General features: G+C 37.0%; 1 protein-coding gene across 1 annotated transcript in view; it reads right to left on the bottom strand.

Annotated features, from left to right (window-relative positions):
• Window positions 1-14,197, bottom strand: part of LOC114645620 (VPS10 domain-containing receptor SorCS1) — a 1,182,623-nt gene that overhangs the window by 63,248 nt on the left and 1,105,178 nt on the right. The window contains 2 exon segments of the mRNA XM_051922161.1: window positions 2,753-2,886; window positions 4,698-4,884. Of these exon segments, the coding sequence (XP_051778121.1) occupies window positions 2,753-2,886; window positions 4,698-4,884 (321 nt within the window).

Below are 14,197 nucleotides of genomic sequence, written 5' to 3'. Positions count from 1 at the left end.
TGTGATGCTTACTGAAACCAAGGGTATAGTGTGAGGCAGAAAAAAAAAATCAAAGAATAGTACAAATTAGGCAGCTAATGTAAAATAAAAAAAAAAGTTGGTTTTACTCCACCACAAGTTCAGTTCACAAGGATAGGCATGCGAATTGTGAAAATGATTGCTTTCAAAAATGTACTTGAGTCCAGTTAATACACAGAAAATCATAACCACACAGTAAATTAACCCACATTATCACACTCCAGAAAAAGAAATCCTCACAACAAGGGCACTTATTCAGTTATAGGGTAATCTAGCAGCTCTGGCTCTTAAAAATATCTACACTGCTCCAACTTTATAGCCAAAAAGTGAGGCCCAACAATGCTAATCCTCCAGTTGGCTCTACTCTCACTTAACACTCCTCAATCAATTGACTCCACCTTATGTTCAGTGAACTAGGGGTGGGCAGATCAGTCCAAAAATTGATAGTACTGATAGCAACTTTGGTATCGGATTGACACTAGCATGATGGGATAGATACTTTAGTTTCAGTTTTTCTTCTCTACTTTCAGTACATTGCTCACTTTCATCAAAAAGTATACATATCTGCTGCAAAAACCACTCCTTTCACTTCTTGAATGCACACTTTGTTCCTCCTCCTCTTCTGCTCTGCTGTGTTTTGTTATCGTGCTGTCACATGACTTAGCGGTACTGAGCAGAGCACTGCGGAGTGCAGACACCAAGTTTTATGCTGCAGTGATTGAGACCATGATATCACGACAGAGAGAAAGAGGAGTGCTGTGTGGAGATATTTTAAGGTTGTAAATGAAAACATTGCAAACTGCAGTCTGTGTAGGAGGGCTACTCGCTACTGTGGCAACACCATGAATTTATACAAACACAAGAAAAACCATGAAAAGGAGAAGTCCGAGCTGCAAAAGAAATGAATGGAGAAGGAGGAGGAGGAAGAGGGAAATCCTTCAGACAGACCAAGACCCCAGGTACTGGCAGAGTCCTTTCAGAGAAGCAAAGAATATCCAGGTAGTTTATATACTGTAGTGGGGAAAACTGTATTTTAGTCATATCCATGGATTAAAGTACTTTTAAATTTCATCATTTCATATTGTTTACCTCTCCTCGGCTTCATGCATCTTTGAAAAAAAACATTTGAGTATTTTAATTCCTGTATGGAGTAGAAAGAAATTAGAAACACTTGACATTGTGTCTGTATAGCAAAAGATTTGCCTGCAGCTTGTCGGTGGAAGCTGGTGCAGTGGCGCTAACTAGCAGTAATAAAAGGCAGCTGGATCAAAACACAGCACGGGGGTTCAGAAGCAATTCAGAATGACTTGGAAGCAGCAGACTAGGAGATAACATATTGTTTCAGAGGACATAGTATTAGCAGATGTATTTTCTTGCTGAAAGTGTGACTGTGACTGGTTTTGAATGTTGGTTTTGGCAGGCAGGAAAAAGTATCTGTATCAGCATTGGCATTGGGAATACTGATCCTCTATTTACATAGTATCGGATCAATACCAAATTTTGCAGTATCACACACCACTACCGCACACTTTACATAGAGATTTCAGTTATTCCCCCTGCCTATCCGAACTAGACTTGAACCTAGACTCCGAACAAGACTCTGAGCCTAGGCTCAACCATCTGCTGAAGTGAAATCTGACCGCACTCATTAAATTTATTTTCACCTGTACACACAGTACGGCAGCCCGTAATTAATTAACAAAAATTCACAAACTGAAATAAGCTAAATAAATCAAACTAAATATACATTAAATATACTGTAAAAGAAATCAAACCTTCCTGAAGTTGTTGCTATCCCCATGCAATCAATGTGACTCTGTCCATTAGCTGGTGAATGCCTGCAGGTCATTTTTAGAAATTTTTTAAATTTGTGGGGGGACCCTATTTCTACGCATACTTTGTGTACCTATAAATCTGCCTCTGAGAGTTACAGTTCAGTTAGCCAGTTTGCTCGACTTCTCATAATAACACAAGATAACAGACAAAATAAAATTTCTTTTTAAATATTTTTGCCTATATATTTGTGTGTGTATTATACACAGCAATACATAGCACAGTACTATGCAAAATTGACATTTTTTTTTATTTACATTAACACTATATTTGGGCTTCTGTTTTTACACATTGCCAGCAACATGTACTGTACATTGAATAATTTCTTTTTCTTCAATTATACTCTTGAATAAAAGCACAATTGTTTCTTATACCTTTTGTGAAACTGTTTATTTGATATTTGGCCTTCAGTCTTCACACAATATACACTTCACGTCAGCATTTTGTCATTATTACTATAACACGAAAAAAATTTCTGTTTTAGTTGTGTTCAACATTTCTTGCCTCGCATTTCCTGTCACCCCACATTTACACAAATCCCTATAGACATGGAATACACATGAAATGTATGTGTTCCAAATAATGATATACTGTATTATTTACCCGATACAACACCAGGCACCTCACACCCAGATAAACAGACTTGAGCTATGAAAATTCTACATCTGACTTCAGTTGCCTCAGTGGGGGATCAATAAGCAGGCTCTGTGCTGCTTGTGCTGACTGAGACATTTGCAAAACAGATGCTGATGAGGAGGTGCGAGGGAATTTAAGGTGGCCCGGCATTACAAAAGTTTCGTAGGCTTCAGGGATTCTAGTGTTAAACAGATCTGATATTTAAAATAATACCTTTGTAAAACAATCACATTTATATTATTAAAGTAATGAATCATTTACTGACCTCAGTGTAGTTACCAAGCCACCAAATGTAGGTGACTGTGCCCACTTGGCTGGGTGACAGGACCACTGTTAGGTTTACCTCTTTGTTCTTAATAGCAACAAATGGAGCAGAAAGATGAACATGATCCAGGCGGCCTTAAAAACAGCAATGAAGAAACTTCACTTAATATATCAATGTTGATCAATATAGAAACAACACTGCACTGAACAGAAAAAAGAACACCATGAAAGAATATGCATTGGAAGTATTGAGCAAGAATAAGGTCCAGCACCTAAACACATGCCTAAATAATTATTGCATGAATGAAAAGAAATAAGAAATATCAGAAATTAAAAAAGAAATTCATGTTAAAAGATGGCAGCACGGTGGCGCAGTGGAAGCGCTGCTGCCTCACAGTTAGGAGACCCGGGTTCGCTTCCCAGGTCCTCCCTGCTTGGAGTTTGCATGTTCTCCTCATGTCTGCATGGGTTTCCTCCAGGTACTCCGGTTTCTTCCCACAGTCCAAAGACATGCAGGTTAGGTACATTGGCGATTCTAAATTGTCCCTAGTGTGTGCTTGGTGCGTGTGTGTGCTCCCTGTGGTGGGCTGGTACCCTGCCCAGGGTTTGTTTCCTGCCTTGTGCCCTGTGTTGGCTGGGATTGGCTCCTGTGACCCTGTAGTTAGGATATAGCGGGTTGGATGATGGATGGAGGTTAAAAGATGAACTTTTGGAAACTTCTTTCCATTTCCTGTTTTTGACATGGATTCAGACTAAAGTTTTAATGAAGCCAAAAGACATTTTTATCTCCACCTTCATGATTTGTATAAAAATGCTTACCTTCTCAGTGACCTAAAATCTTCATTGTGCTTTTTACATTATTTGAAATGTCTGCATTACATTTTCAAATTTTGTTCTTAAATGTCATCAGTTTTCTAAAAGCTTAAGTTTTCCATTTTCAGTAATACATTAGGAATAACTTTTGCCATAAGGAGCAGATTGTTAAGAGTCCAACTCGGCAGATTTGTCACATTGATATTTCATTACTTTCTAAATTTCAAAATGTACAGAATAGAAAATAGAACTTATGAAAGAACATCTGAGAAGATAAGTGTTATGACACTAAGATCTACAGAAACTGTGGTGCTCATAAGTAGAACTACAGTGTAATTGTACACTATTTATTACATCCTTTGTGATTCTAGGAGAAGTGAACCTTCTTAAAGTTATATTTTGTTTTTTTAGTACAAGCAAAATACAGTTTTTAAAAATTACTTGGGGTATAAATTTTTATTTTGGTTCATGATATTCATGATGGGCGGCACGGTGGCGCAGTGGGTAGCGCTGCTGCCTCGCAGTTGGGAGACCTGGGGACCCGGGTTCGCTTCCCGGGTCCTCCCTGCGTGGAGTTTGCATGTTCTCCCCGTGTCTGCGTGGGTTTCCTCCGGGCACTCCGGTTTCCTCCCACAGTCCAAAGACATGCAGGTTAGGTGGATTGGAGATTCTAAATTGTCCCTAGTGTGTGCTTGGTGTGTGGGTGTGTTTGTGTGTGTCCTGCGGTGGGTTGGCACCCTGCCCGGGATTGGTTCCTGCCTTGTGCCCTGTGTTGGCTGGGATTGGCTCCAGCAGGCCCCCGTGACCCTGTGTTCGGATTCAGCGGGTTGGAAAATGGATGGATGGATGGATATTCATGATTTTATGTGCCACTTTATTAAAAATCTGCATGTCTGCGGTAGGTGTTCACATAAGAGTGGTATTTCTGTGGTAAAAACACAAATTAATACATTTGAAAAGATTCAAAATTGATCGACATAACATCCCAGGCAAATTCCTCTTTATTCAGTTTATAAATGTATAAATGTTATGTTTAACATGTTTAATAGTTTGGTGCTATTCCTGTCAAGTTTGAGTATGATATTTTATTATTGCACTGAAATGTAACGTGCATTTTGAAAAAAATTACTTACATATGACATGCAGGTAGAGGACAGCATTGTCAGATCCTAAATTATTCTCAGCAACAGCAACCACTTTATAAATTCCCACATTCTTGTAATTATGTTTGATTCCATCTTCAATTGAACTCACATTAGAATAGGAAATAGCATTACCATCTCCAAAATCTAACATGATGCTCGTTCTGGGTCCTTCACCCTGAATAAATCACAAAAAATACTTAGTTATTGACATTAAGATAAGCCATTGAATGTACAAAATTAGGCATATTAAGAAAATGGAAGAATCCCTAAACAAAGTCTATCAATCTATCACCTGTCTGTAGTGCCCATCTAACACCCCGCCATCAGTTTTCCCTTTATCCACTGTATATGAGCAGTAGTCTGCCTGGGCTTCTATCCCCACCATCAAGTATAGGTTTTAAAGTGTTTGCTCAGCCAGTAAAGAGTTCTTAAAAGTCTCTAGAGAGGCCCATTAGAGTACGTATAAAAATGGAGTACACTCCACAATCCAGAGGAGGTTGGCCAGAGTAGCTACAAAGCAGTAAATCATAGCACTGTAAAAAGTGTACATCAAAAGAAAATTCCCCAGCAGCACTAAAGGAAAAAACTGAAAAACAGAAAGACTGGTTGGAAACCAGAAACATTCTCCCAGAATATTATAGGACTTGTTTTATGTGAACAGAGAGTCAGACAGACATGATGATGACAAAACGTGCTTTTCACATTTTACATGAATACATATAAAAAAGTGATTATCTGCTGGATTGACAATTTAGTGTTTTTGGTGTATTTGGTTTATTGAAAACCCATTATGCACTTATGTTGGGAAGAGAAAGTTACACCAATTAACAGGCATTAGTTTTCAGGGTGACTTCAAATAGTAGGAAAGAATAAAGTTTATTTTTTTGTAATAAACATTGTTGCAATAAACAATATTGCTAAGAAATAGTTACGAGTAGAAGCAGGCACAACCTACATGTAACATTGTCATCAACCTACTTAACTCTGTTGACAGCACTTTTTAATCACAGGCCTAGGAACTTTCAATGAGGTGCGATAATACGGTGTGACAATGGGACCTCAAAAACAGTGGGTGCACATAGAAAGTAAGCTTTTTAATAATATAATAAAATTTGTGTGGACATAGTTTAGTTCTTTCCTTCACACTGGAGAAAAAACAATATAAAACATACGTTAAATATACCTTTAGATTTTTTTTTCTAGTTCACTTGTGTGCTTTCTATAAAATGTTCTTTAGCTTTTCAGAGAAAGCATTCATGTATGAAAGTCAGGTGAAACTAAACTTGAGTTACATAATTACCCCCCATGTTGATAATCAACATGTTTTTTTGTCTTGCGTTTTGTATGGCTCAGGTCAAATCAGCAGTGTTAGGTGTGCTAAATGCTTCTGAATAAAGTAACTTTATTTTTATCTGCTGACAAGAATGTCAGATGCATTCTTTCTTTCAAGTATTTAAAAAAGAGGAAGTACAAATTGAAAATTCGTAGTAACTGCAAGGCTATATAAACTACAATATATTGTATGTACAATAACAAATTATGCATTAATATAATATTGGCCATTATATGAAGCCGCTTCAGTTAACCACAGTAACAGCACAGCAGTGGAACATCTAACTGTGCTAACATCCATCCATCCATCCATCCATCCATTATCCAACCCGCTATATCCTAACAACAGGGTCACAGGGGTCTGCTCGAGCCAATCCCAGCCAACACAGGGCGCAAGGCAGGAAACAAACCCCGGGCAGGGCACCAGCCCACCGCAGACTGTGCTAACAGCTAAGGCAAATAAATTAAAAAATATTATTACTATAATATACTATTAAAAATATTAGTTTAATCTTAGGCATTGTAAAATGAGTTTTGCTTATAATACATCTAAGGTCATTTATATTGTATGGCGAAAATACAAGGCATGTGCAATATAATGAATGAAAAAATGAATGTATGTTGTATAATATTTAGTGACTTGGATATTTTCTTATCTCAATTCCCTGACTTGTGCTTTTCACAGAGTTGCCTAGAAAGTTCTTTTGTCTTCATTGTGTAGGTGAGGTCACCATTGTTATACCCCACGCGTTCCTTCCACATACAGTAGCATTTATACTACAATCAATTGAAACCCCAGACGGGTGATCTCCATCGAACTGATTCTGTCACTTCTAATACCAATTGGCTACACCAGTGATGACTGAGGTGTGTGTAGGCAAAGGTTTTAAGTGTGCCACTGTGCTCTGTGAGGGCTATTCATACACATTATTTTATTTACAATAGGAATCCAACTGACAGGGTGAATCTGACAGGGAAATGAGATGAGTCAAATGTTACACAATGCTGAAGTGTTCAGGTGCCCTGTTTGGTAATGATCAATATTATGGCCAGAGTCGCTAGGGTTTCTGTCAGCTATTTCAGGGCTCCCCAAAATGGATACTGCCAGGCAAGCAACCTCTGCAGTAACCTAACCATGTTTGGAAGTTGTGTGTTCAAAGAGAAAGAATAAAAACTCGGACAACTGCACAGAACACCAGAGCTCACCTATGGATGAATGGAAGACATCTTCCTGCCAGTGCCTAGGACAAAATGCTTTCCTACACTCTCTGTTGAAGTTGGATTGCAGGAAATCCCGACTGTATAAAGCTTTGGCCAAGTATAGTTCTCAACTATTATATTATTGTGAGTGTTAAGCCAAAATTAAACAGAAGCTAAAGTATAATCTTTCATTAATGTTACTGATTCTTTCTTCCTTTTAGAGTCATTGCCATACCACTAGGGAAGGAGATAAAATAAATGTGTATATATATATATATATTGTGATGGATGGCCGGCCAACACACCCAGGACACTAGATGGCGACTTCCCTGCAGCTTAGAGGTGCCCCGGATTCTCGCAGGGCACTATGGGAGATGGAGTTCGACTTCACAGCCCTGCTGTGTACAGTGGGTGCCGCCAGGTGACGCTGCAGGGAGACACAGGGATTTTTGTTTCCCATATAGCCCGGAAGTACTCCCAAGTCATTGGGATGGAAGGACAGAAGTACTTCCGGGCTGAAGAAAATAAAAGTCTCCATCTGACCCGGAAGTGCTAATGAATCACATGGATGGAAAGACAGAAGCACTTCCGGGTCAAGACCTATATAAATGACTAGTGGAGACCCAGCAAGATAGCCGGAGTTGGGAGGGAGTGACAGAGCTGCTGGGAGGAGAGATTTGTGTATTGTTATTATAGTTATTGCCTGTTTATTGTGATGGAGGTGCTTTGGGGCACTAGAGAAAAGAAGTAAAAATGTTCTTAGTACTTTTAACCTATGTCCAGTGAGTTTGTCTGTTGGGGAAAAGGTGAGCAATAGTGCCACCTAGTTTCCACTTTGTGACTATATATATATATATAAATATATATATCCGCCCCGGCTCGCCAACCCCCGCTGGTGTATGGAGAAGTGGATGTACAATTTAAACAGATTGTTATTTTCAAGGGAATTGTTACATATGCATAATAGAACTAACTATTTCACATTACAGCGAGTAATTAACCATAGTAAAAAATAGTAAAACGTAATAAATTGAAAGAAAATTATGTTTCATGTTGCGTTACAGGTATTCGTTGTGATATACATTTTTGTTCTGTTTGGCTTTGAAATTAACATGCAAATACTTTTTAAACTTACACTTTCACTGTAAAACTTCAGTAAAAACAATATTTGGAATTCACTTTCTTCAATATTGCATTGAATTTTGATTCCGTGTTTGGACTTACATCATGACAACGCAACATATTACTGTCCATGAATGAATATCATTTCCTTCTCTCTAATAAATAAACCAACTTTTTCGAATGTTTGTCCCTGTGATTTGTTAATTGTAATAGCAAAAGCTATTCTAATGGGAAACTGTAAATGTTTTAATACAAATGGCAAATCAACATATCCTTTGGTGTCTAATGTTATCCACGGAATATGTACTACATTACCTTTCTGGTTGCCTGTTAAAATATTACCTGTTAGAATTGTTCGACCAATTTTCAATACTGCTAATCTTGTCCCATTGCATAGCCCATCACTCATACATAAATTACGCAGTAACATTATGATACATCCTTCTTTCAACAGTAATTCGGCCGATGGATGACCGGACGGTGTTAATGGTTATAGATATTCTAAGGGATATTGCAAGTTGATGTTTTCATCTTCTGCACCATCACCACCAACTTTTTCAGCATAGTCTATTGATGTGCATTTAACCAATTTGCCCTGTACCAGATCGACAATTTTCATGTTAATTTGTTTGATTTCATCATTTCTCGGTGCTAGGATTGCCCGTGTACTCATTTCTTCTGTTGATAACCCTTCAGGATAAACTTCTTCAGTAAGATTTGGACATAATAAGTCTTCTTTATTGTGAACTTAAAGTGAGGAAAACGTAAAAATATATAAGAGCTCAGAGTGGAAGAACCATGTCTGACAAAAGTATTCACGTGAATAAGACGTGAGAGGACTGTGGGTGTGGGCTGTTAACCACAAATGATTGAGAGGAGGGCAGACCCCCTCTACCAGCTTGAAAAATCTCTTGGCAATAGTGTCATCTTGTCTGAAGATTTTCTTTTATAGTATATATATATATATATATATATATATATATATATATATATATATATATATATATATATATATATATATAGGTTTAGTAAAGACCACAGTCACTGACAAAAATTTTCCTGGCAAGCGTGTGCCCCCTGCTGGATACAGTGTGTCATATTAAAGGGGATGTACAGTCATGTGATCAAATATTTTGTATTTTACAGTATATTTGTAATTTAGACCACTGTGCAGAAATTTTACACTTTGACATTAAAGAGACTTTTTCTGTTGATCAATGTCAAAAAGCCAAACTAAATCCACTATGATTCAAAGTTACATTAACAATAAAACATGAGACTTTCCATGGAGGTGAATATGTTTAATAGGCACTGTACTGTTTATTACAGTATAATTTAATTTTGTTTATATTGTAAAGTGTATGTGACTTTCTCTTTCTGTGAGTTTACCTTGACTTTGAAATGACACACATTTTACTTTGTCATTAATTAATTAAAGAAGTTATGCAACTTTCAGCTAAATTTAGCTAAACTGTATCATTTATTCTATCATCTTGGTAAAAAATAATTATAGTAATTAGAATCTGGTCCAACCAGTTCTTCTCAGGGAATTGTTGATCATGAGGAGGTAATTCTCGATTTAATAATGTATAAAACTAGCTGCATGTGGTCTTTGGGATAAAAAACAACCCGAAGACTCCCTAGCATTTTTACTATAATCGTGAACTTGGAGAGGCGTCAGCTAACTCTTAAGAATTGTATGGACTAACCTGTGCTTGCTGCCCCATTGGCTTTTGTAAGAAGACACTGGTGATATCATATCTTAGCCCAATTGCTGGCAAATGAGTCCTATTAATCTTTGCCTAGAAAAAAAAACTTCAGATAGACAATGTTTTTAGTGAAAACTTCAAGCCTTGCCCTCCGTTGCTAAGATGTTTCACTTACACATTGTTGAGCTGCGGGGATTGCTTCGTGTCGACATTGTATCTTTACATCTGTGTCGTTAGCCCAACATTGTTTTTGCGTGGTGGCATTTGTTGCACACAGGTCTTTTGTAGTAAGCACCAAAAAATGTAAAAGTGCATGCATGCACCATCTAGTGGCTGTAGTTGAGTTTGTGCATAGCAGACTGCTGCCATACACACACACACACACACACACACACACACACACACATACACAGGTCTTTCGTTTATACAGTATGTGTCTAATCAGAAACATTATGAGTTTGATCTTCAGTGTTGTACTACAGTGTAAAGTGTCAGTGCTACCAAAATATCTTTGTTGTAACAAAATTATGCAATTTGAAATAACATCATACCCAGAAGCTACTTTCAGGCTTCTCTTACCATTAGAGATGTCAAAAGCAAAGAACAAATACTACTAGAATTAGAAAAAGATTAAATAAGAATAGCTTTCAAAGGAGAATCATATGGAAATCCCACTGTGCATGAAGAAAACTTCTGCGTTGTTTAAATTTGCAAAATGTATTTTTATTAGCAGACTTCAGTTACAACGTTTATTATGATTTTCCACTCATAATGCCAAATGTCATTAACAAAAAGACTACGTTTGGCATTAAAACCTTATAGCTACCATCAAGCAAAGTTATGACATGAATGCCATGCAGTCACCAACTCTGTCATTAATTCTCCATCATATCAAAGTGTTCTGCCTGTGTATGAAATCATTTGGATGACAGCTTCATCTGAACTAAAAGTGGTTAAAGTAAAAGGAAAAGGAACCAGGACACTCAGGCTTGCATATGAGAAGCTCTGGGAGAAATTACAATGTTAAAAGGATCAAGTCAACATCCTGACCCAAACATTCAAAGGTGCTGTAAAAAAGTGATAGGTATACATAAAGACCCTGAACATTAGAGATTTAAAATAGTTATGTAAGGAAGTTCCTTAAGGTGACATGAACAACTTATACAATAATGTTTAATTCATTACCAGTGGTTACTGTATGAATGGATGTTTTCAGTTTTGCATGCATAAAGACTGAATGCTTAGATAAAGAGAATGAGAGGTGATTACAGGATACTGCTGCAATGATGGTGGAGGAGCCAGAGCTTATGTGCTATGCTATGCTGCACCAACTGAGCCATCACGCACCATGTCACAAGTCACAAGGCACCGTGCAATCCCTACATTAATGGATTGAAGGCCAGATGTCCACATGACCATCATCACCTAATTTCTTCCATGTTTAGCCTGAAAATCATGAGGACTGATTGAGATAATTTATGTTGGCTAGAATGCCCAATGGGGACTGGGTGCTCTTGTGTCCTTGGAACCCCTGCAGATTTTGTTGGGTTTTTTTTCTCCAGTTCTCTGTTTTTTGTTTTTTTTTTGTAGTTTTTTTTTTTTCTGTCCTCCTGGCCATCAGCCTTTACTTTATTCTTTGTTAATTAGTATTGCCTAATCTTATTTTTCTTTTTTCTTTCTTCATCTTGTAAAGCACTTTGAGCGACATTATTTGTATGAAAACATGCTAAATAAATAAATGTTGTTGTTGGCCTCATTTGTATGCACTGTATTAGATCTCTAAAAAAAGCTTTTAGTATGGAAACAATCACCCTATTGCACTCACAAGCCTCTCATTGATTTCTCCATAGTTGGAATTTGGGGAGTTTGTTGAGCCCATTGACAGTGACATTTGAAAGGCTCTAACAGGCTCTGGCAAACCATTTAAATACTCCTTAAGGGCAGGCAAGTATAAAGACAAAGCTGCACAGGAATGGTTCAGAATAGCAATGTTAATGTCATAGTGTTGTGCAAGTTCACACCTCGCAAGAGCAAAGTACAGTTCATACAGATTAAAATTAATAAATTCATGTTCATAGTTCACCATTTCAATTTTGAAGTAGTTCATGTTCAGTTCATTTTGTATTTTTTAAGAAGTGAGAATAAATGACCCATGAGTTTACTTTTTTCAATTTTGCATGCTTTATATTAGGCTATTGCAGTGTTCTTGAATAAAATACAATAATTATGAAGACTTTTTTATTTAAATATACTTTATTGAGTTATACCCAGCAACAAAAACGTATAACCATATATGCTAATATCCTCCCAGTCAAAAAAGAAACAAAAGAGGTGCAAGTATACATATAAATTACTGCTCTGTTTCCAACCGTGTGACACAAATGGTGACTGTAGAACCAGCATGTAGGTGAACTAACCAATTGCGCTGCCAGTCAAAATTCGCATCACATATTGCACGTTCAACTGGGAAAAATATAAAGTGGTCTTGTGAAGTACAATGCTCTCCTAAAAGCAAAAGCGGAGCTGCACTGCAAGCTTATGTCACCAGGAGTGCAGCTTAAGCACAAGCAGGCAGACGCAGACAGTGCCTTTTTGATTTTACGTTATTTTTTCCAAATACAAATAAATGTCAAAAATTTGTATGAAATAAATATTTGTAAAAATCAACTATTTGTGCTTATCCGAATATCAAATTCAGCTCAATTAAGGCAAAATGTTTAATCTGGACCTAAACCAGATCCAGAATGTCATATAAAACTGAACTAGCTCACGTTCACGTTCTTCACTTGCAAATACATTATGTTAAGTTCACTGTTCTTAGAAAAATGAGCTTGTTCAATGAACACGCTCTTTTGAACTAGATCATGCGCAACATTGGTCATAGAGTAAGAGTCTAGATCTCAGTCCAATTGAGAATTTGTGGCTGTTCACTCACAGTCCCTATGCAACCTGATAGCACTTCAGCAGTTTTGAAAAGAAGAATATTGAAACATGGGGTGTCTAGAAGTGCAAATCTGATAGAGACCTGAGCCCACTGACCCAAGGCTGTCATGGGAGCCAAAGATACCTTAATTTAAAAAGGGTGAATAATAATAAGATCAATTATTTTGTGTTTTATTTTTGTAATTTATTTAGATCACTTTGCAAAGATCTGTTTTCGGGTTTACATTAAAGAGTCTTTTTCTGTTTATTAATGTCAAAGAAGTCAGTTTAAATATACTGCGAATCAATTTTGTATAACAATAAAATGTGAAACCTTCCATGGGAATGAATACTTTTTAAAGGCACTGTATATGCTTCAGGAAGAGCTTCGATGGAACAATTACATTAAAGGCACAGCTATTATGAATAAAAAACATCCCAATACACATTAGATGCCTCAGCAGTGATTGTATTCACAGATAATGTGGAGTTATTTAGTCACTTCCAATCTGATAAGCAAACTAGAGCTGGTATAGGAAGTTCAAAAAGTGTTGTTGATGTTAGAGATTACTAATCCTTCAAAGTGCTTCATAGACACTGTGGACAGTTGCTACTCTGATGTGAGGCTTTTGATTTCTTAGCTAGCAATATTCTAGTAATATGATATTAATATTTTGGAGAGAAGGTAGGTGAATAAAGAGCAAATCCAGGAAGGACAGATTTGTAAGGGGGAAACCTGTTTATGAAAGGATCTTACGTTGAAATGTAAGTAGCTTAGAGAAGATGTTTTCTCACAGTGTGGTAACAAGTGAATGAAATCAAACATTGCATTCAAATTTGATTAGCCTCACAAAAAACACAACCTAATATTGGCAGAAGCATTTGTGTTGTGTTGTTATTCTAGGTGCAGTCTTATGGGTAAATCAGATTTCACTGTGTAACATAAGAGACAAGCCAATCGATGTTTCAAATCAAATCTTCAGTCCCTGTTCAGAACTCATTTCGATTATCGTAAATGTCCTGTGATTAACGTGCATTTCTGAGAGCAGCGTTAATTGTGCATTAACAAGGCAAAATACAGTATACTATAGGTGGGTGCAGGAATTATTAACATATCTTATTTACAGACTTGAGGTACACTGAAAAAATGATCAGAAAGAAGTTAACTTATACAATAATGGGAATGGTTGTGTGTGATGATTT

Source organism: Erpetoichthys calabaricus, chromosome 2 (genome assembly GCF_900747795.2).
Source record: "Erpetoichthys calabaricus chromosome 2, fErpCal1.3, whole genome shotgun sequence".
Taxonomy (NCBI): Eukaryota; Metazoa; Chordata; class Cladistia; order Polypteriformes; family Polypteridae; genus Erpetoichthys; species Erpetoichthys calabaricus.
This window is presented reverse-complemented; position numbering and strand designations above follow the sequence as displayed.